The 22,258-nt window shown below is 46.8% G+C and overlaps 1 protein-coding gene across 1 annotated transcript; it reads left to right on the forward strand.

Moving 5' to 3' along the window:
• The first annotated feature begins 2,392 nt into the window (after positions 1 to 2,392).
• Positions 2,393 to 9,224, forward strand: LOC137326203 (ovarian cancer G-protein coupled receptor 1-like). The gene is made up of 2 exons (XM_067991080.1): positions 2,393 to 2,514; positions 8,018 to 9,224. Exons 1-2 carry the CDS (start codon positions 2,455 to 2,457, stop codon positions 8,954 to 8,956), a joined length of 999 nt encoding a protein of 332 aa, XP_067847181.1. The 5' UTR covers positions 2,393 to 2,454; the 3' UTR covers positions 8,957 to 9,224.
• The last annotated feature ends 13,034 nt before the right edge of the window (positions 9,225 to 22,258 follow it).

Consider the following 22,258-nt stretch of genomic DNA (forward strand, 5'->3'; position numbering starts at 1 on the left):
TTAGTGGCAGAAGGCAGAGGGTGATGGTCGAAGGTTGTTTTTGTGACTGGAAGCCTGTGGCCAGTGGGGTACCACAGGGATCTGTGCTGGGGCCCTTGCTGTTTGTGGTCTACATTAACGACTTGGATATGAATGTAAAAGGTATGATCAGTAAGTTCGCTGATGATACAAAAATTGGTAGGGTGGTAAATAGCGAGGAGGATAGCCTCAGTCTGCAGGACGATATAGATGGGTTGGTCAGATGGGCGGAACAGTGGCAAATGGAATTTAACCCGGAAAAGTGCGAGGTGATGCACTTTGGAGGGACTAACAAGGCAAGGGAATACACAATGAATGGGAAGACCCTAGGCAAGACAGAGGGTCAGAGGGATCTTGGTGTGCAAGTTCACAGATCCCTGAAGGCGGCGGAACAGGTAGATAAGGTGGTAAAGAAGGCATATGGGATACTTGCCTTTATTAGCCGAGGCATAGAATATAAGAGCAAGGAGGTTATGATGGAGCTGTATAAAACACTGGTTAGGCTACAGCTGGAGTACTGTGTGCAGTTCTGGTCGCCGCACTACAGGAAGGATGTGATCGCTTTGGAGAGGGTGCAGAGGAGATTCACCAGGATGTTCCCAGGGCTGGAGCGCTTCAGCTATGAAGAGAGACTGGGAAGATTGGGTTTGTTTTCCTTGGAGCAGAGGAGGCTGAGGGGGGACATGATTGAGGTGTACAAAATTATGAGGGGCATAGATAGGATGGATACTAAGGAGCTTTTTCCCTTCGTTGAGGGTGCTATAACAAGGGGGCATAGATTCAAGGTAAAAGGCGGGAGGTTTAGAGGGGATTTGAGAAAGAACTTTTTCACCCAGAGGGTGGTTGGAGTCTGGAACTCACTCTATTGTCTGGCACCTCTATTGTTTCTTAACTCTAACCAAATAGGTTCTGTCCTTGACCCCTCCAGGACATCCTCCCTCTCCAGCACTGCAATATTCTCCTTAATCAATACTGCCACCCTTCCCCTACTTTCTTTCCTTCCCTATCTTTCCTGAACACCTTGTATCCAGGAATATTTAGTACCCAATCCTGCCCTTTTTTTATGTTATACAACATAAGGTTCTGAGATACCTCGACGCTGGGACCAGTCAGTGCATTGCATGCTGTGGTAGTTCCTCCTTCCTCCTTCCTTCCTGATTGAAGTCCTTTGGTCCTGTCACAGCATTAATAAAAATAATTACTCTCATCTTGGGTATGACAGGCCCTGAATGAATTCCCTGTTACCTAATGGACCTGCTTTGGGAACGACTCTGTTTTATTTGGGGAGATGAGATTTACAGACCATTTTCTAATGATTTGGATCAATGTGTGCTGTTCCGTTTAAGAAAGCTGTCACATTCAGGGTGTTGTCTCCTGTAATTTGACCATTAAAGAGAGCCATTTTTCATGCCAAGGCAGCGAGGGAAGGTTATTTTTTCTTTCCCTCCATTTTCCCTAGTTTTCTTTGTACGATGGGTATGTTTTTATTTGAGAACTCAGACTGACATTGGGATAAATAACTGGCCCAAGTGTCCATTTATCATTTGAATTGGTTGACAGGATAATTGAGTAAGTGGAAGGGGGGCAATTACATCCAGGCCTGATCCTCTCCTCACCCAGTGTTCACACACATGCTTAGTTCCCATCAGGAGTCAATACCTAGCAATCAGGAACAGGAACACTGGCTGATTTTTCCCCCTCACTAGTCCATGGATGCTAACGGGACTTGTGGGCCACATGCCTGGGAGTCTCTGCGAGAGGGCCCGCCAATATTAATCGCCGGGCCTCATTTACATCCTGCCAGCCAGCTGCCCGCCCAAAGAGGCAGCTGGCTGGGTGCTGACGAGCAGACATCAGGCAGCCTGGAGACCGTCTGCCGGCACTCAGGTAAGTCACAAGGGGAGGTTCGGCAGGGCCTCACAGTTGGTATGGGGGTGGGGGGGGGGGGGAGGATCCCAGGGTAGCAGAGGCCCAGATGCTCCTTGTGGGGCCTGGAGGAACGCTCCTGCTCAGGTTTAAAATGCCATTAGTATGTACATCCTAGGGACCCCCATTAGCATACATTGTTGAGGCTCCTGTCACCGGCACAGACAGCAAGGTTAAAGCTGCTGCTAGGCGGGAATGGAGTGGCTCATGGAGCCCCACAATTTTAACTCCCATTCCACCCAGTTTCCGTCGGGCAGAGGGTGTTAAAATTCCCCCTTAAATCTCAGCACTGCACCCTGATAGTCCCTTTACTCATGAAGCCAGTGAGGACACTCTAACATCCTTTTTCTAGTTACACATTATAAACAGTCATTACAGTATTTTTTTTTTACTTGTAGTGTAGCTTCCTGTTTTAACCAGCTCACACGCAGACAGTTGTGAAAGAAACTACTGCTTCCTATCCATGATCAGCAAACCCCTGGGCTCCTTCGAATTAATAGTCTTGAAAGCATGCCCGAAGAGATTGAAAATGCAATGACTGTGCTGGATTGGGAAAATGGAACATCTATGGTAAGTGTTTGTTTTAGACAAGGTTTGGTCGGTTGAAGTGGTTTCAATCAAGCCCCTTCCAAACCAATGGACTTTGTTGCATTTTAGATTGTTGATTCTTGGACTTGAGCTGGGATTTCCCATTTCTGGACTCCAGCACATGATTTCCTGTCCATTAAAAGGAACGGGAGCAAAATCACGAAATAGCGAGCAAACAGAAAACCGTGGATGCTCACCCAAAGATTTTCACATCTTGCAATTATGAAAGGTTATCTCCTGCCTACACTCTTCCATGTATGAGCTTCGCCTGCCCAAACAATCAAACAGTATTTTGAGTGTGCACGGAGCATGATTTTGGATGGAAAATTGTGTGTTTCGTGTGCTCGAATTTCCAGTGCCTGCTGCTAGAAGGCATGGAAAATTACCCCAATACACCAGAAGGGACTTTAAACAGTTCTCATACAGCATGACTATATATATATTTTGTTTAATATTAAATTTTCATCGATTACGGTGCAAAAAGTGGTTGACCTGCCTTCAGCCATCTAAGCCATAAACTCGGGAATTTCCTCCTCAAACCTCTCCGCCTCTCCGCCTCTCTCTCCTCCTTTAAGACGCTCCTTAAAACCTACCTCTGACCAAGCTGTTGGTCACCTGTCCTAATATCTCCTTACGTGGCTCGGTGTCAACCTTTGTCTGATAATCTCTCCTGTGAAGCGCCTTAGGATGTTTTACCATGTTAAAGGCAGTATATAAATGCAGGTTGTAGTTGTCATCGTTTATCCTGTGCCTCAAAATTTCTCAAGCGACTTTCTTGTTACATTTCTTTAATTTTAAATTTTCGCTCCGCTTCCTGAGGTACTTCGATACTGGTTCTGTGAGTGCTAGTTGCCTTCTCAAACTCACTCATTCCTCATGTGTGAGCCTAGACAGTGAGCCCTGGAGTGAAGCCCATCCTGTTCTGATTGAACTTGGGACTTTCTTGGTCTTTCTGGCGCAGCACCGCACTAGAACCATAGAACCATAGAAAAGATACAGCACAGAATGGGGCCATTCGGCCCATTGTGTCCGCGCTGGCTCGAAGAACAACCAGGTGCCCATTCTAATCCCACCTTCCAGCACCCGGTCCGTAGCCCTGCAGCTTACAGCACTTTAGATGCAGATCCAGGTACTTTTTAAAAGAGTTGAGGGTCCCTGCCTCTACCACCAATTCGGGCAGCGAATTCCATACACCCACCACCCTCTGGGTAAAAAAGTTTTTCCTCATGTCCCCTCTAATCCTTCCGCCAATCATCTTAAATCTATGTCCTCTAGTTCTTGAACTCTCCGCTAAGGGAAACAGGTACTTCCTGTCTGCTCTATCTGGGCACTTCATAATTTTGTACACCTCAATCAAGTCTCCCCTCAGCCTCCTCTGCTCCAAGGAAAACAACCCCAGCCTATCCAATCTCTCCTCGTAGCTGCAATTTTCAAGCCCTGGCAACATTCTTGTAAATCTTCTCTGCACTCTCTCCAGAGCAATTACGTCCTTCCTGTAATGTGGTGACCAGAACTGCGCACAATACTCCAGCTGTGGCCTTACCAGCGTTTTATACGGTTCCATCATTACATCCCTGCTTTTGTATTCTATACCTCGGCTAATAACGGAGAGCATTCCGTATGCCTTCTTCATAACCTTATCCACCTGCACTGCCAACTTCAGGGACCTGTGCACATGCACTCCAAGGTCTCTCACTTCCTCTACCCCTCTCAATATATTCCCGTTTACTGCGTATTCCCTTTTACTGTTTGCCCTCCCTAAGTGCATTACCTCACACTTCTCCGGGTTGAACTCCATTTGCCACTTTTCCGCCCACTCCACCAACCCACTGATATCTTCTTGGAGTCTACAGCTATCCACTGGGTACAGCTTTTAGCCATCACCAAGTTTTTATTCTATTTTTTGTTTGGTTGCCAGTAGGGAGAGCTGGGAGGTTGGGAGGGGGTAAACCCTGCTCTCAGACCACTGGCAATGCCACTCTGTAACTGGACTTTGGAACAACATGAATGCCAACCCAGCAAACGGGCAAAAGCTGACTGACAGCTTCAAAAAAAAAAGCTGACATTGCCCTCAAAAACCTGACAGACTTATAACAGGTGAAGATGAGGGGTTAGACTGAAAGGTTTATCATACCTTAAGCTGCAGGCGTAGACATCAATCAATCACTTTCACTGTAAGAGAAAAAACTTAAAGACCACAAAAGTTTGCAGAAGTGGTTGATTTAGCACTTATTAAAAGGTGATGTGAGTGTTGAAGGCAGGAGATTGAGTTTCTAGGGGGACTTGGGGGCATCCCCAGAAAATGTTGAATGTAAAAATTTATTTAGTACATTTTTTGACCTTTTAGAGCCTACTGTAATTCTGCCATTCAAGCCAAAAGTAATTCCTTCTGGAAGGGTGACGTGTACTTTAAATAGTAGTTGTACAGGCTTCAGTGCAACTTTACAGGGGCCAGTAGGTCTAACCCCAGATACATCGTGTTAATTTGGAATGGAATCTTTTACAACAAGCAATGCACTTTATATTCACAAGATAAAACTGGCTCACCATTGCAACTATCCCTGTCCCACACAGCCCCAAGGCAAGTGCGGGATTATGTGAATTGAGGGTACGTTGATTTAACTATTTTAACCCTTCGTCGCTGCTGGGTCATGGTCCTGGAACTCCCTACCTAACAGCGTTGTGGGAGCACCTTCACCACACAGACTGCTGCGGTTCACAAGGCCCACCACCACCTTCTCAAGGGCAACTAGGGATGGGCAATAAATGACAGCCTTGCCAGCGACGCACAGATCCTGAGAATGAGAAAGAAAAACAAAATAAACAAGCAACTTCCATTTTTAAATTAGTTTCAGAAAGTATAAGGATGAGCAAATATGCAAGAAAGGAAAAGATTTGCATTTATATAGCGCCTTTCACAACCTCAGGACATCCCAAGGTGCTTTACAGCCAATTAAGTACTTTTTGAAGTGCAGTCACTGTTGTAATGTAGGAAACGCAGCAGCCAATTTACACACAGCAAGATCCCACAAACAGCAATGAGATCATGACCAGATCATCTGTTTTTAGTGAAGTTGGTTGAGTGATAAATATTGGCCAAAACAGCAGAAGAACTCCCCCTGCTCTTCTTCAAAATAGTGCTGTGGGATCTTTTACATCCACCTGAGAGGGCAGACAGAAGAGAGCACCTCCCTCAGTGCCGCACTGCGAGTGTTAGCCTAGATCATGTGCTCAAGTCTCTGGAACAGGACTTGAACCCATGACCTTCAGAGGCAAGAGTGCCACCCACTGAGTCACAGCTGACACCTAAACAAAGCGGTAGAACTGAATTCTGATAAAGGATCATGCCCAAACATTAACCTCTTGTCATGCTTTTGGATACTGATCAACCTGCTGTGCACAAACATTTGGTGATAATGGGATATGACATTTCTCTGACTGCTATTTCAATAGGTTAATCTATTGAAAATAACTGGGTTAAAGCCCTCCATTAAAGTAGCGGAGTCATTCAAACATGTTAAGCATTCATTGGCTATCATCCAATAGCAATTTCTGGTCAATATTGCTCTTTTGACTGTCAAAAAGGTTAATTTCCTTGTACCGGAAATAAAAATCATCGTGTGCTGCAATAATTAAAACAAAACTAAAACACACAGAAACATCCACCGGGAATTTCCTCGGGGGTTCGCCTGATTGGCAGAAACCCCGTATCAACTGGGATTTCCGTTGATCTTCCGCCAAAGTTACAGTGGTTAATTGGGAGAAGCCCCCGGAGGAAATTCCCGGCGTCCATTCGCATGAAAGGGGGGTAGGGGTTGAAATTTGTGTCCTCAGTAGGACCTGACCGACATATGATGAATCACTTGGAAGTCATGAAGGCAAATGCAGCATCCAATTCATACCAAGCAAGATCCCACAAACAGCAATGGATGAATGAGCAGCTAATCTGTTTTTGGTAATGCTGGCTGCGGGAGGAATTTTGGCCATAACACCAGGAGAACTTCATGGTCTTCATCAAATAGTGCTCTGGGATCTTTAGCATACACCTCAGCAGGTAGGCAGGCCAAAGTTTAAGGAAAGCACCTCTGACAATGCAGCACCCTCTCAGTAGCACGGTGGAGGGCAGTCCAGATTATGTTCTATAGTCCTGGAGTGGACTTCAGGTCTCAGAGGTGAGAGAGCTACCAGCTGAGCCAAGCCAACACACTGGAATAAAGGTGTGTTTTGTGCCGCAGGTTATCTATCCCCTGTGATCAAGCAGTTAGCTCATGTAGGATACAGTTTCCTGGGTCTTAGCTTCTTCCAATACCTTGCCAAGGTGGTGATCAGTGAGCCTAGGCAATGAGTATCACCAAGATATTCATCCATGGAGAGATTACCACCAAGCTCAATCCAGTCCTCCACCAACATCCATACACATGTACTTCTCAGGACAGGGGTCACTAAGTTGCATTCAGGATTGTATAGCTTGGAACTAAGCCATACAGACCTGGAAGGTTCAAGGTTTAATCTCCAGTCTGTGCTGAGTTAGCTGATCTGGGTTAAGACGGTATTGGTCTCAGCGCACCAGGCTAGGGAGGCGAAAAATCACTCTGATGGCTCTGCTGTGACCCATTCTGCAAAATGCACGCCAAGTAAGGATTCTCCATCACCAAGACCACCTACTTCCACCTCCGTAACATCACTGGTCTCCGCCCCTGCCTTGGGTCATCTGCTGCTGAAACCCTCATCCATGCCTTTGTTACCTCTAAACTCGACTATTCCAATGCTCTCCTGGCCGGCCTCCCATCTTCCACCCTCCATAAACTAGAGCTCATCCAAACTCTGCTGCCCATATCCTAACTCGCACCAAGTCCCGTTCACCCATCACCCCTGTGCTCGATGACCTACATTGGCTCCCGGTCCGCGAATGCCTCGATTTTAAAATTCTCATCCTTGTTTTCAAATCCCTCCATGGTCTTGCCCCTCCCTAGCTCTGTAACCTCCTCCAGCCCTACAACCCTCAGAGATCTCTGCACTCCAACTATTTTGGCCTGTTGCGCATCCCGATTTTAATAGCCCCACCATGGGCGGCAGTTCAACTGCCTAGGCTGTAAACTCAGGAATTCCCTCCCTAAACCTCTCTGCCTTTCCACCTCTCTCTCCTCCTTTAAGATGCTGCTTAAAACCTACCTCTTTGACCAAGCTTTTGGTTACCTGTACTAATATCTCCTTATGTGGCTCGGTGTCAAATTTTGTTTGATAATCGCTCCTGTGAAGCGCCTTGGGATGTTAAAGGCGCTATATAAATGCAAGTTTTTGTTATTGGGCTTGGCTGCGATGGCCCAATGCTGTATTAGCCTGGTAACATTCAGAGTCTCGTTTTACACATGAAGAAGTGCTACTTGGGTGAGATTACAGTGGGTGGCTTGGTGAAGTTTCTGTGCATGTCTCTCTCTTTTCCTTCTCCGTCTCTCACTCACTCGTTTCTTGATGCTTTTTCTAGACTACAGTGAATCGCGCATGCCTCATTGAGCATTCCATTGACCAGTGGTTATTTTCAATTGTCTATATCTTGGTGTTCTGCTTGGGCCTGCCAACAAACGGCATCGCCCTCTGTGCAGCCTACAAACAAGTGCAGCGGAAGAACGAGCTGGGGGTGTACCTCTTCAATCTGTTCCTGGCCGACCTCCTGTACGTACTAACTCTGCCGTTCTGGATCGATTTCACCATTCACCACAACAACTGGCGAGCAGGGCCCATCATGTGCCAGATCTGCTCCTTTCTGACCTACACCAACTTGTACGCAAGCGCTGCCTTTCTCTGCTGCATCTCGTTTGACCGGTACCTCGGGGTGGTTTATCCTCTACAGGTGACTGGGGCCCGCACTGTGAGGGCGGCAGTCACAATCAGCTGTCTTGTCTGGGCCGTCCAGACAGCTTTCAATCTTGCATTGTTGATTCAACCGGAGGTCAGAAACGGTTCCAGTTATCACAAGTTTTGCTACGACATCTACCCGATTGAGCCTTGGAAAGCAACACTGAACTATTTCAGGATCACCTTCGGTTTCATGCTCCCTTTGGCACTGCTCCTCGCCTTCTATTACAGCATATACAACTCGCTGAGGGACAATGTCGCCACCAGGGAGCACGAGAAGAGAAAGGCCAAGCAGCTGATGCTGAGCATTGCGGTGGGGTTTGCCGTCTGCTTCACCCCATTCCACGCCACACTGCTGGCCCGGAGCATCATGGAGCCGGAAAACTGCCAGTTCGCAAGGTCCATCTTCATCCCATACCGATTGTCAGCGGCCCTCGTCTGCTTAAACTGCATCATGGACCCCATCCTGTACTGTTTTGTGAGTGCGACATCACGCAGGGATATCCTGCTCCTTGCACTGCGAAGGGAAAAGGACCACAGGGCCAAGAAACCTGAGACAAACAATTAAACTGTGATCTGTAATAAAAAATAGGAAAAATGCTGTAAACACTCAGCAGGTCAGGCAGCATCTGTGGAGAGAGAAACAGAGTTAACGTTTCAGGTCGATGACCTTTCATCAGAACTGGAAGAATTTAGAGATTTAACAATTTTTAAGCAAATACAGAGTCAGAGAAAAAGCGGGGAGGAGAGAACAAAAAACAAAACTTTGATCTGTGTCTCATTTCATCTAATGATTCCAACGTGAGTTCAGACTTAAGAATAAACACCAATATATTACCGTGCCGATTGTCCATTGGTTTATAATTCTCATAGAGAAATGAAAGGAATTGCGGAATGCGATCCCTGAATAATCCTGGTTAAGTCCCAAAATGCCCTGTAATAAAGGCCATGATGTGGAGATGCCGGTGATGGACTGGGGTTGACAATTGTAAACAATTTTACAACACCAAGTTATAGTCCAACAAATTTATTTTAAATTCCACAAGCTTTCGGAGGCTTCCTCCTTCCTCAGGTGAACGATGTGGACACCGTTCACCACCTGAGGAAGGAGGAAGCCTCCGAAAGCTTGTGGAATTTAAAATAAATTTGTTGGACTATAACTTGGTGTTGTAAAATTGTTTACATTTGTAATAAAGGCAACATTGGTCTTCTTCAGTCACCATAAACCGGTAGGCCAGCCCATTCTCGCAGAGCCCAGTTGGCACAAAAAACGTCCCAGAAATACTAGAGAGCCAAGGGTCTGGCGAGAACGAGGAACTGAAGGAAATTAGTATTAGTAAAAAAAATAGTATTAGAGAAATTAATGGCACTGAAAGCCGATAAATCCCAAGGACCTGATGATCTACATCCCAGGGTTTTGAAAGAGGTGGCTATAGAGATAGTGGTTGTCATCTTCCAAAATTCTATAGATTCTGGAATGATTCCTGCAGATTGGAGGGTAGCAAATGTAACCCCATTATTTAAGAAAGGAGGGAGAGAGACAACAGGGAACTACAGACCTGTTAGCCTGACATCAGTAGTAGGGAAAATGCTAGAATCTATTATAAGGCATGTGATAACAGGACATTTAGAAAATAATAATAGGATTTGGCAGTCAACATGGATTTATGAAAGGGAAATCATGTTTGACAAACCTATTGGAGTTCTTTGAGGATGTAACTAGTAGAATAGATAAAGGGGAACCAGTGGATATGATGTATTTGGATTTTCAGAAGGCTTTCAATAAGGTCCCACACAGGAGGTTGGTAAACAAAGTTAGAGCACATGGAATTGGGGGTAATATACTGGCATGGATTGAGAATTGGTTAACAGACGGAAAACAGAGTAGGAATAAACGGGTCTTTTTCAGGTTGGCAGACTGTGACTAGTGGGGTAACGCAGGGATCAGTGCTTGGGCCCCAGCTATTCACAATATATATCAATGATTTGGATGAGGGAACCAAATGTAATATTTCCAAGTTTGCTGATGACACAAAACTGGGTGGGAAAGTGAGTTGTGAGGAGGATACAAAGGGGCTTCGAGGGGATATAGACAGGCAAAGTGAGTGGGCAAGAACATGGCAGATGGAATATAGTGTGGATAAATGTGGAGTTATCCACTTTGGTCGGAAAAACAGAAATGCAGAGTATTTTTTAAATGGTGAGAGATTGGGAAATGTTGATGTTCAAAGGGACCTGGGTGTCCTTGTACATGAGTCACTGAAAGCTAACATGCAGGTGCAGCAAGCAATTAGGAAGCAAATGGTATGCTGGCCTTTATTACAAGACGAATTGAGTACAGGAGTAAAGAAGTCTTACTGCAAATATATAGAGCCTTGGTGAGACCGCACCTGGAGTATTGTGTACAATTTTAGTCTCCTTACCTAAGAAAGGATATACTTACCATAGAGGGAGTGCAACGAAGGTTCAGCAGACTGATTCCTGGGATGGCGGGATTGTCGTATGAGTAGAGATTGAGTAGACTAGGCCTGTATTCTCTAGAGTTTAGAAGAATGAGAGGTGATCTCATTGAAACATACAAAATTCTTACAGGGCTCGACAGGGTAGATGCAGGGAGGATGTTTCCCCTGGCTGGGGAGTCTAGAACCAGGGGTCACAGTCTCAGAATAAAGGGTAGGCCGTTGAGGACTAAGACAAGGAGAAATTTCTTCACTCAGAGGGTGGTGAATCTTTGGAATTCTCTACCCCAGAGGGCTGTGGAGGCTCAGTCATTGAGTACATTCAAATAAGAGATCGATAGATTTCTAGATATTAAAGGCATCAAGGGATGGTGCAGGAAAATGGCGATGAGGTAGAAGATCAGCCATGATCTTGTTGAATGGCGGAGCAGGCTCGAGGGGCCGGATGGCCTACTCCTGCTCCTATTTCTTGTGTTCTTATGAGTGGGACTTGGACCCACGACCTTCTGACACAGAGTGCTTCCCACTGAGCCACGGCTGACATGGAAACCAATACCCCTGGAACTGTACTATGGTGAGGGGGTCAACACCTTCTCACACTCTTCCACATGGGGGGGTATCCCTGAAGTAATTTTCCCTTCCAAATAGTTCCCAAGTGATCAACCTCCCCCCACCCCAAAAAAGTTAAAAGGATAAATCTAGCAATGTCCCATTGGATTTTATACACAGTGCCACCAGTGTCAGGTCATTGCATGGATTCCTGACTGTGCCAAACTCAGCTGTGTCCTTAAGGAAAGTGTTGAGGGAGGGAAACATAAGAGAGTGAGTCCCCATGGGCTACCCTTGCACACCTCCCCGATAGCCAGTTCGAGAGCAGCACCAGCAGAGGCTCAGAGCAGCTCCGATGTATTAGGCAACGGTTTGTATATGCATTGATTTTTATGAGGCCAATCCCACTTGAATCCCTTCTGCTAATAGATCAAGGGATTGACAGGGCAAATAGGGAGCAACTCTTTATTAGGGGAATCCAGAACAAGGGGGCAGAATCTTAAAAATGACGGTTGGCCCTCTATTCTAGCTGAGGCCTTAACCCTTGTATTTTAATAAATAACTACAAATACAGCCTAGTCCTGTTTTGTTCTCTAGCTGTGCCTACGCTCCATTTAAGCTCAAAACAAGTTTAACTAAATCCAAAGATGTCTCCAGCCTGTTTTTTCAGCCCCCTGCCCCCTCTTGTCCTGAAGGTTCTGGTGTTCTCACAATGTGTTTGGAGTGCCTGACGAACACTACAGATACCCAATCCCCTGTATGAGGCGTGACAAGTTGCTGCCCATATGTTGGGGTAGGTTTTGACCTTCGGACTCTTGGTCGACTGTCGGAACGTGCAAGCCAGCTGGCCCGCCCGCTCCGGCAGCGAAGAGGTTGGAGCCATTTTAAGGTCGGGGCCTCATTTAGAACCAGCCGGCGAGCTGTGGGCCCAATCAGCAGTCCCGACCCAGCTCGCTGGATTCAGGCCAACGCAGTAACGGGCGGTCCAAAGGCTACCCGGCCGGCAGTAAAGTAAGGCCTGGGGCGGGAGGAGGCGGGGGGGGGGGGGGGGGGGGCGTTGGCGGGTGAGGAGTGGCCACGATGGGGGGAAGCCCCAGGCGGCAGCTGCTCGGGTTATTTTTGTGAGGCCCGGAGTAGCACTCCGGCCCCTCAAATATCAGTTCAAATTTACCTTTTTGGGGCCTCCTCGGCTGTACTGCCCGTAAAACTGATCAGAGTGAGCACGGTGCAAGTTCCAACCAGCTCTGTCCTAAAATGGCAATCGGGGTCCCCTGTACATCATTGGACCCCGATTTGCATGTTAAAAGGGTCCAACTGCCTGAATCAGACAGGCACTTTGGTTCCCCTGTGGTTGGTAGGCAGAGTATGCCCTACCACTGGTACCAGATGCTCAGAAAGAAAGAAAGAACTTGCATTTATATATCGCCTTTCACGACCTCAGGACGTCCCAAAGCGCTTTACAGCCAATGAAGTACTTTTGAAGTGTAGTCACTGTTGTCATGTAGGAAACGCGGCAGCCAATTTGCGCACAGCAAGCTCCCACAAACAGCAATGAAGTTATGACCAGATTATCTGCTTTAGTGATGTCAGTTGAGAGATAAATATTGGCCAGGACATCGGGGAGAACTCCCCTGCGCTTCTTTGAAATAGTGGCTGTGGGCTCTTTCATGTCCACCTGAGAGGGCAGATGTCGGTTTAACGTCTCACCCGAAAGACCATGCATTCTGCTGGTTTGGCTTTCATTGGGAAGGGAGGGAGAGAGGAGGAATGTCAGACCTATTCAGATGACCTGAACCCATAATTACAGGCGGGCTCAGATCAGGTCAGGTCAGGCGGAGATGGCTTCAGGTGAAAGCTCTGCCAGAAACACGTCCAGGTAGAGGAAGCGGGGGGAAGGGGGCGTTGGAAACTCCACCCCAAGGTGTCAAGCCTGGGATCCCACTGAAGCAAAAATAGAGAATACTGAAAATACATGGCGGGCCATCAGATTCTGAAAAAGGGAAGTGGCAGATTAACGTTTTGGGTGAAGAACCTTTAAAAGAAACCAAAGCAAAGAGGGGAAGGAAGAATATTTAAAGGTGGAGAGCACAGTTAGACTAACGACCGTTATAAAGAGGCAGCCAGGTGATTCGAAAGCCTGAAAAGACATCTTTTATTTCTGATTTCCAGCATCTGTTATTTTTCCCTTGTTCTGTTTCTCAGTTGGTCTCTGACATTGATGCGGGGTTTGAAAAGAGCAGTGGGGACACCTGGTGGCATGGAGGTAGCACAGCACGAAAGAGAAAGAAAGGGCTTGGCATCATTGGTGGGAAAACTACTCGAGACCATTGTCAAGGACCAATAAACAACAGACCATGTGGCCAATTTATTTAGCGGGATTCGCAGCCAATCATTTGCTTTTGAAGTGCAGTCGCTGTTGCAATGCCGCAGACAATTTGTGCACAGCAAGGTGCCACAAACAACAATGAGATAAATGAGCCAGTTAATCTGTTTTTGGTGGTGTTGGTGAGGACACCAGGAGAACTTTGAATAGGGCCATGGGATCTTCTGCAAGCCAACAGGAGCTCACTTTTAACGATTCATCTGAAAAGACAGCACCTCCTGATTGTGCAGCGCTCCCTCAGTACTGCACCGAAGTGTCAGCCTGGATTAGGTGCTGCAACCCACAACCTTCTAACTCAAGAGTGCAAGCTCTGAGTCACGCCAACACTTAGGCAGCAAAGCCATGATGTGAAACAAAAGGGCGTTTGATTAGTGCTGGAGTGTGACACGCTGTAAGTTTCCCGTCACCCACTTTGCTTCAAAGGGAGCCCCCCCCGACTGCTAAGGGCAACGTTTCTGGGCTTCTCGCCTAGGAAGGTCCTAGGTTTGATCCATGGTCTGCATTCAGTTGATTCGTCACAACGGGGCTAGTCTTGAGTGCATTACAGTTGATCTGAATAGCGCTGGTCAGAGAGGGGGAAAATCAGCCAAGGGCCCTGGTCCTGCTGCCGCTGGTACTTTGTCTGTGTGGACAGGATGGAGTTCCAGCTGTGACGCCTTCCACTGTGGAACATCCTGCTCTGACACTCACTGCTCAGGTGCACACATGAAGAACGACCACTTCTGGGAGATGCTGAAGAGTGGGTGTACCTTGTCGGTGAAACCGTACCCCAGGAAAAGACAGCACCTTCAGGAGAGGTGGAGAGAAAATTAAATGAGGAAAATAAATAGTAGACTGAATCCGAGACAAAGAGAACAGGTGGAGGAGACGCAGTGAATTCTGAAGGCACATTTCATGGACTCATCTCCCTGTGGGCACAAGTAAAGTCTGTAAGTATCCAAGGGGACGTAAAAAATGTAATGTCCTTGTCTCAGGAAGAATGTTTTTGTAACAAGATGCGCGGACCATGATCTCTGATAACAGCACATTTCGGTCATGTCACTGGCCCTCTCAGTCATGGCTACGGCCCATTTAACAGCTGCTAATATTTATAATCTTGATGCGTAAAATTATTCAGGAAGCACAGAAGGAGGCCATTCAGCAGCCCATCGAGCCCATGCCGGCTCTTTGTAAGAGCAATCCAGTTAGTCCCATTCCCCCACTCTTACCCTGTAGCTCTGCATATTTTTTCCCTTCAAGTATTTATCCAATTCCCTTTTTGAAAGCCATGATTGAATCTGTTTCCACCACCCTTTCAGGCAGCGCATTTCAGATCATAACAACTCAGTGTGTAAAAAAGCACAATCTGCTGATGATAAGAGTTTAACAGGAACCTGTGGCTATGTGAGGACATTTATCAGTGAGGCTGATTATACTGACACTCACATATGGGACAGAGCAGAAACACAGAGGCAAGTACAGAAAATGCTGCAAATACACAACAGGCCCTTTAACATCTGAAAAGAGAAGAGACAGATTAATGGTTGTCTAGATCCTCATTGCATGCAGCAGTTGGATATTAACCTCCTTCATACGCTTCAATCCAGTCTCTCCAACCCGAAACCTGTAAGAAGACTGCGATTGATACCCTGGAAAGAACATTCATCAAGGGCACCAGACGAGTCCTTAACACCTTCACCGTAACTCCTCGACACAGAACTTCTGGGATTTACCACCCAGTCTATGCCCAGGAGTTAATGATGCCTAAATTTGGCTCACCAAACTGTCTTACATCTACAGATTGGGATTATATTAACATTGACACTAACAGCCTCCCGATTGTTGCCTCCCTCAGTCTCCGACTTGTGAGCTAGCATCCTGCAGACGATCATTTGATATTCCAGTGATCACTCATACTCATTGCTGTTCTGACTTTCCTATTCATTTGGACTCTAGGGGAATCAAGGGAGATGGGGATCGGGCGGGAAAGTGGAGTTGAGGTCGAAGATCGGCCATGATCTTATTGAATGGCGGAGCAGGCTCGAGGGGCCGCATGGCCTACTCCTGCTCCTATTTCTCATGTTTTTATGCTCTTATTTGAGCGCAGCAGGAATGATTGCCAAATTGAGCTGGAGGATTCTGCTTTTGGTGATCATTGGAGGTGGAGGGGGGTGAAGTGGGGGGTTATCAGTTTTGACCAAAAGCTGACACTGGGGACAGGCTCTTGAAAAACAGAAGCATAGGCACCAAAGAGTCACTTTGGCATTTGGAAAGCAGGAAGCTACACAGGTAATTAGGCAGCAATAGACAGCAAAGAGAGGGGGTTCTGCCCCGGAACTGTAGGACAGAATGAAGTGGGGCTATTATGCTTAAGGTAAGTAAGACCAAAGTGAGATAGCGTTGAGCCTTCATTATTTTTTCGTATCATTATGCAAAGCAGAACTTGTATTGATTGAACAAATGACTTGGGACGTTTTACCACGTTAAAGGCAGTATAGAAATGCAAGTTGTTGTTGTTGTAAGAGGATCCACTCATGATTGTTGCACTGTACATTCGCCTCACTGTGCAATAAAGCAGCTCCCTAGATATGCAAGTTGGAGTTGTAGGACTCCGAGTGCGAAATTCGGGTACAGGGGGGGGCGGTGCATGCGGCTCGCGTGCTTTGCCCAGTTGTATCAGGCGCTGAGCGGCATAACAAGCTATCCTTAAAGGGACCGCTAGAGGTCGGTCAAACAAGCAGCCCAGGAAATTTTCATACAATCATGGAACATTTACGGCACTGAAGGAGGCCATTCGGCCCATCGTGTCCGCGCCGGCCGAAAATGAGCCGCCCAGCCTAATCCCACTTTCCAGCACTTGGTCCATAGTCTTGTAGGTCACGGCATGTCAGGTGCACATTCAGGTATTTTTTTAAATGAGTTGAGGGTTTCTGCCTCTACCACCCTCTCAGGCAGTGAGTTCCAGACCCCCACCACCCTCTGGGTGAAAAAAAAATTCTCCTCAACTCCCCTCTAATCCTTCTACCAATCACATTAAATCTATGTCCCCTGGTTCTTGACCTCTCTGCTAAGGGAAATAGGTCCTTCCTGTCCACTCTATCTAGGCCCCTCATAATTTTGTCCACCTCAATTAAATCACCCCTCAGCCTCCTCTGTTCCAAGAAAAACAACCCCAGCCTATCCAATCTTTCCTCGTAGCTAAAGTTCTCCCAACATCCTGGCAACATCCTCATAAATCTCCTCTATACCCTCTCTAGTGCTATCACATCTTTCCTGTAATGTGGTGACCAGAACTGTAAACAGTACTCAAGCTGTGGCCTGACCAGTGTTTTATACAGTTCCAGCGTAACCTCCCTGCTCTTATATTCTATGCCTTTTTAACCACCTTATCTACCTGTCCTGCTACCTTCAGGGATCTGTGGACATGCACTCCAAGGTCCCTCACTTCCTCTAAACCTCTCAGTACCCTCTTATTTATTGTGTATTCCCTTGCCTTGTTTGCCCTCCCCAAATGCATTACCTCACACTTCTCCAGATTGAATTCTATTTGCCACTTTTCTGCCCATCTGACCAGTCCATTGATATCTTCCTGCAGTCTGCAGCTTTCCTCCTCACTATCAACCACACGGCCAATTTTTGTATCATCTGCAAACTTCTTGATCATGCCCCCTACATTTAAGTCCAAATCATTAATATATATCACAAAAAACAAGGGACCCAGTACCGAGACTTGCGGAACCCCACTGGAAACAGCCTTCCAGTCGCAAAAACACCCATCAACCATTACCCTTTGCTTCTTGCCACAGCCAATTTTGGATCCAATTTGCCACTTCCCCTTGGATCCCATGGGCTTTTACTTTTTTGACTAGTCTGCCATGTGGGTCCTTGTCAAAAGCCTTGCTAAAATCCATGTAGACTACATCAAATGCGTTACCTTCATCGACCCTCCTTGTTACCCGCTCAAAAAATTCAATCAAGTTTGTCAGACACGACCTTCCCTTAACAAATCCATGCTGACTGTCCTTGATTAATTGTGCCTTTCTAAATGACAATTAATACTGTCCCTCAGAATTGTTTCCAATAATTTGCCCACCACTGAGGTTAGACTGACTGGTCTATAATTACTCGGTCTATTTCTTTCTTCCTTTTTAAACAACGGTACAACATTAGCAGCCCTCCAGTCCTCCGGCACCACGCCTGTAGCCAGGGATGATTGGAGAATGATGGTCAGAGCCTCCGCTATTTCCTCCCTTGCTTCTCTTAACAGCCTGAGATACATTTCATCCGGGCCTGGCAATTTATCTACTTTCAAAGATGCTAAACCCCTTAATACTTCCTCTCTCACTATGTTTATCCCACCCAATATTTCACACTCCTCCTCCTTAACTACAATCTCTGCATCGTCCCTCTCTTTTGTGAAGACAGTCACAAAGTATTCATTAAGAACCTTACCCACATCTTCCTCCTCCACACATAGGTTACCTTTTTGGTCTCTAATAGGCTCTACTCTTTCCTTAGTTATCCTCTTGCTCTTTATGTATTTATAAAACATTTTTGGGTTCTTCTTGAACCACTGCAGTCTGTGTTTCCCTTCTGCCTTCATCCTCACTTCCAATGCCCCAAGTGTGAGGAGCTCATGGATTTTTTTTCGACTTGAAGTTTAAGATTATCCGTTCTGCTGCCTGTCAACCATCCTCAGGCCCTATGCTTTAGCATTTTCTCCTTAAACCACTCTGTGTCTCTCTCCTCCTTCAAGTCGCTCTTTTAAAACCTATCTCTTTGACCAAGCTTTTGGTCACCTGACCTGTTATCTCCTTATGTGGCTTGGTGCCAGATTTTGTCTGATAATCGCTCCTATGAAGCGCCTTGATACATTTTACTGCGTTAAAGGCACTATATAAATGCAAGTTGTTGTTGTTGTAACCTCCCCTTTATTCCAGCCCCGACCTCATACCATTAGTTTCTCCCTATTTTGCCAATCCTCATTAATCTCACTTCCTACCTGAGACACACCACTTGCTCCTTCCAACCCATCACTAGACCAGACAACTATCTTTCTTTTAGCCCACTGCTGATATCAACATTTCCTTTTCCTCAATCATTGTTCTCTGTTTTTTTTTAAAGCTGCTGTCATTAACCGCTTCTTTAAAAACCCCACCCTGAGCTCCCTCTGTCCTCTCGAAGATCCTTCAACATGTTGTTGCTACCTCTCAGCTCCATGTGCAGCTCTCTCATCATACCCTGTTAAAATCCCTTTCGCCCGGTTTCCGCCGGACTTGGTCCAAGTCGCCAACAATATCCCTTGTGACTGTGATCTTGTCATTATAAATCTCTCCATTCCGTCCTCCTCCATCTCCTCTGTAGTCCACCTTGTGGCACTGCGCTTGCTTGGTTCCACTCCTATCCGTCCCAACCCAGCCAGCCGATTTCCTGCGTTGATGACTCCTCTTTCCCTGCGTCGTGACCCTGTTACTTTTAAATCCTGAGGCAGGCTCCCCCTCAAAACTCAACGGCGGTGAATTTCCATGGAGGCTCTCCAATTGTCCGCCGTAACTTTGCCGGAAGATCAACGCTGTTTACGCCATTTCACTAGGATTCCCATGAATCTTCCACCCAAGTTGGAGCAGACGATCAGGAGAACCTCGTTCCCCGGAAATTCACCCGCAACATATTTCACCTGTTTAGGCCTATAATCTAAATCAGGTCTATATTTGCCTACCTTTTACGATAGCAATTTTGATTTGTCCGTCACCCCCTCTCCCCCTTCCTGTTCATCACCAACTCGTGAGATCTTGGTGCTGCTCATGGCTGCTATTAGGTTGGGTTGGATTTACCCTCCTCTATATCAAGTTCTTTTTAACTTTATATTCCTCCTGTTTGAGGTAATTTAGTTGGCGTTCCTCAAAAGAAAACTAATGAAACCACACTAGCGGTGCCCAAACTGTAGGTTCAATCACACAACAGGTTTCAACAACTACTTGCCTTTATATAGAGCCGTTAACATATGAAAATGATCCAAGGCGTTTCAGGGAAGTGTAATCAGACAAAAAATTGACACCGAGCCAAAGAAGGAGATATTAGGAGGAATGACCAAAAGCTTGGTCAAAGAGGTAGATTTTAAGGAGGGAAGGGGAGGAGAGGTTTAGGGATGGAATTCCAGAGGTTAGGGTCTAGATGGCTGAAGACACGGCCTCCAATGGTGGGGTGAAGGGAGTGGGGGATGCACAAGTGGCCAGAGTTGAAGGAACGCAGAGTTCTCGGAGTGTTGTAGGGCTGGAGGAGGTTACAGAGAGAGGAACATAAGAAATAGGAGCAAGACTAGGCCATACGGCCCCTCGAGCCTGCTCCGCCATTCAATAAGATCATGGCTGATCTTCGACCTCAACTCCACTTTCCCGCCTGATCCCCATATCCCTTGATTTCCCTAGAGTCCAAAAATCTATCGATCTCAGTCTTGGATATATTCAATGACTCTGGGGTAGAGAATTCCAAATATTCACTACCGTCTGAGTGAAGAAATTCCTCCTCATCTCAGTCCTAAATGGCCGACCCCTTATCCTGCGACTACGTCCCCTAGTAATAGACTCTCCAGCCAGAGAAAACAACCTCTCAGCATCTATCCTGTCAAGCCCTCTCAGAATCTTATATGTTTCAATGAGATCACCTCTCATTCTTCTAAACTCCAGAGAGTATAGGCCCATTCTACTCAATCTCTTCTCATAGGACATTTAGGGAGGGGCAAGGCCATGGAGGGGTTTGAACACGAGGATGTAAATTTTAAATTTGAGGAGTTGGTGGACCTCATCCACTGGAGCTATCTACTTCAATCCCATTTCCCTGACCTTTTTCTATTCTTCCTTTTCAATTACTTATCCAATTCAATTTTAACTGTTACAATCTCTACCTCAATAGCCCCATTCCGTGTTCTAATAATCCTCGGTGTGAAAACACCTCTTATAAATTCCCCCTTCATTCTTCCCATGATGACCCTCAGTCTGTGTCTCCTTGTTACTGATTCACCAACCAGTGGGAACGATCTTTCACTGTTGACCCCTCTCAAAGCCTCTCCAAATTTTGAAATCCTCTATTAGATCCACCGTCCTTTAATATTCTCTGTTCCAATGAAAAAAGCCCCATTTAGAGTCATAGAGAGTCATAGAGTTATACGGCACGGATAGAGGCCCTTCGGCCCATCGTGTCCGCGCCGGCCATCAAGCCCTGTCTACTCTAATCCCATATTCCAGCATTTGGTCCGTAGCCTTGTATGCTATGGCATTTCAAGTGCTCATCCAAATGCTTCTTGAATGTTGTGAGGGTTCCTGCCTCCACAACCCTTTCAGGCAGTGAGTTCCAGACTCCAACCACCCTCTGGGTGAAAAAGTTCTTTCTCAAATCCCCTCTAAACCTCCCGCCTTTTACCTTAGCTTTACTTTAGCTTTTCTTCATAACTTGTAGCCTCTCCCTCCCGGTATCGTTCCAGTGAGCCGTGGCTGTAGCCTGTCCGTGGCTCGAATATCGGCCCAGATTTTAACCGGGTGGGGGGGGGCCCAGTTTTTGGAAGGTGAGTTATGAACTGACAAAACTGCAGCAAAAAAAAAAAGAGACGTCCGGGAGTATTTCAACTCCCGGGCCTCATTTAAACGCCCATTCTGGCCGGGAAGTCATGTAGGAAGCGGTGGAATTTGTCCGCCCGCCGGGCAGGTAAGCGCGCGGGATCAGCTGCCAGGCCATTCCGGGAGGGAACCCGCGATCGGGAGGGTGGGGATGGGGCGCGAGATCGCAGCAGGGGAGGCTTACGATTTCCTTATGGGGCCCGGAGGAAATAATGTAAGTGTACCCTTCAGGCCTCTCCTGGCCCCTGATTCACTTCCTCGCTGGGCAGAGCTAGCGGGAAACTCACTGCCACTCCTCGCTCAGTCTTCCGAGTAAAAATTGCAGTCGGGTCCTGACGACACCACTTGGGCCAGTGTCGTGCCAACTGTTTAGGAGAGCAGGTTAAAAAAAAAAATACAAACCTTTCAGCCCCTGGCTGTTCCAGGGCGGGTAAATAACTCGAGTGATCTTAACTGCCCCCTCGCCCGGTTTTCACTGGGAGGGTTGGTTAAAAGCAGCCCCATCATTTCCCCTATACTGCGGGTGGGTGGGGGGGGGGGGGGCGGGGGGGGCCATAACTGAATGAGTTTCATTAGTTCTTTGATTACCCAAAAGCCATGCTAACAACATCACGTAACGTTGACCTCCGGAGGTCACCAGCACTAATAGCATCTTTTTAAATTCACGCGATAAGGCATATGATGATGCGGTACAGTGCAGTGCACAAGGGGGACACACTGACACTGCCCTTCCTCCCTGTACACACTGCCAGCACCTAACCCCCTTACACACCCATAGTGCCCCTTCCCCTGTACACACCAACGTTGCCCCTCACCCCATCCCCCGCACAACAACAACAACAACAACAGCAGCAACAACTTGCATTTATATAGCACCTTTAACGTAG

Source organism: Heptranchias perlo, chromosome 10, assembly GCF_035084215.1.
Source record: "Heptranchias perlo isolate sHepPer1 chromosome 10, sHepPer1.hap1, whole genome shotgun sequence".
In the NCBI taxonomy this organism is placed as follows: Eukaryota; Metazoa; Chordata; class Chondrichthyes; order Hexanchiformes; family Hexanchidae; genus Heptranchias; species Heptranchias perlo.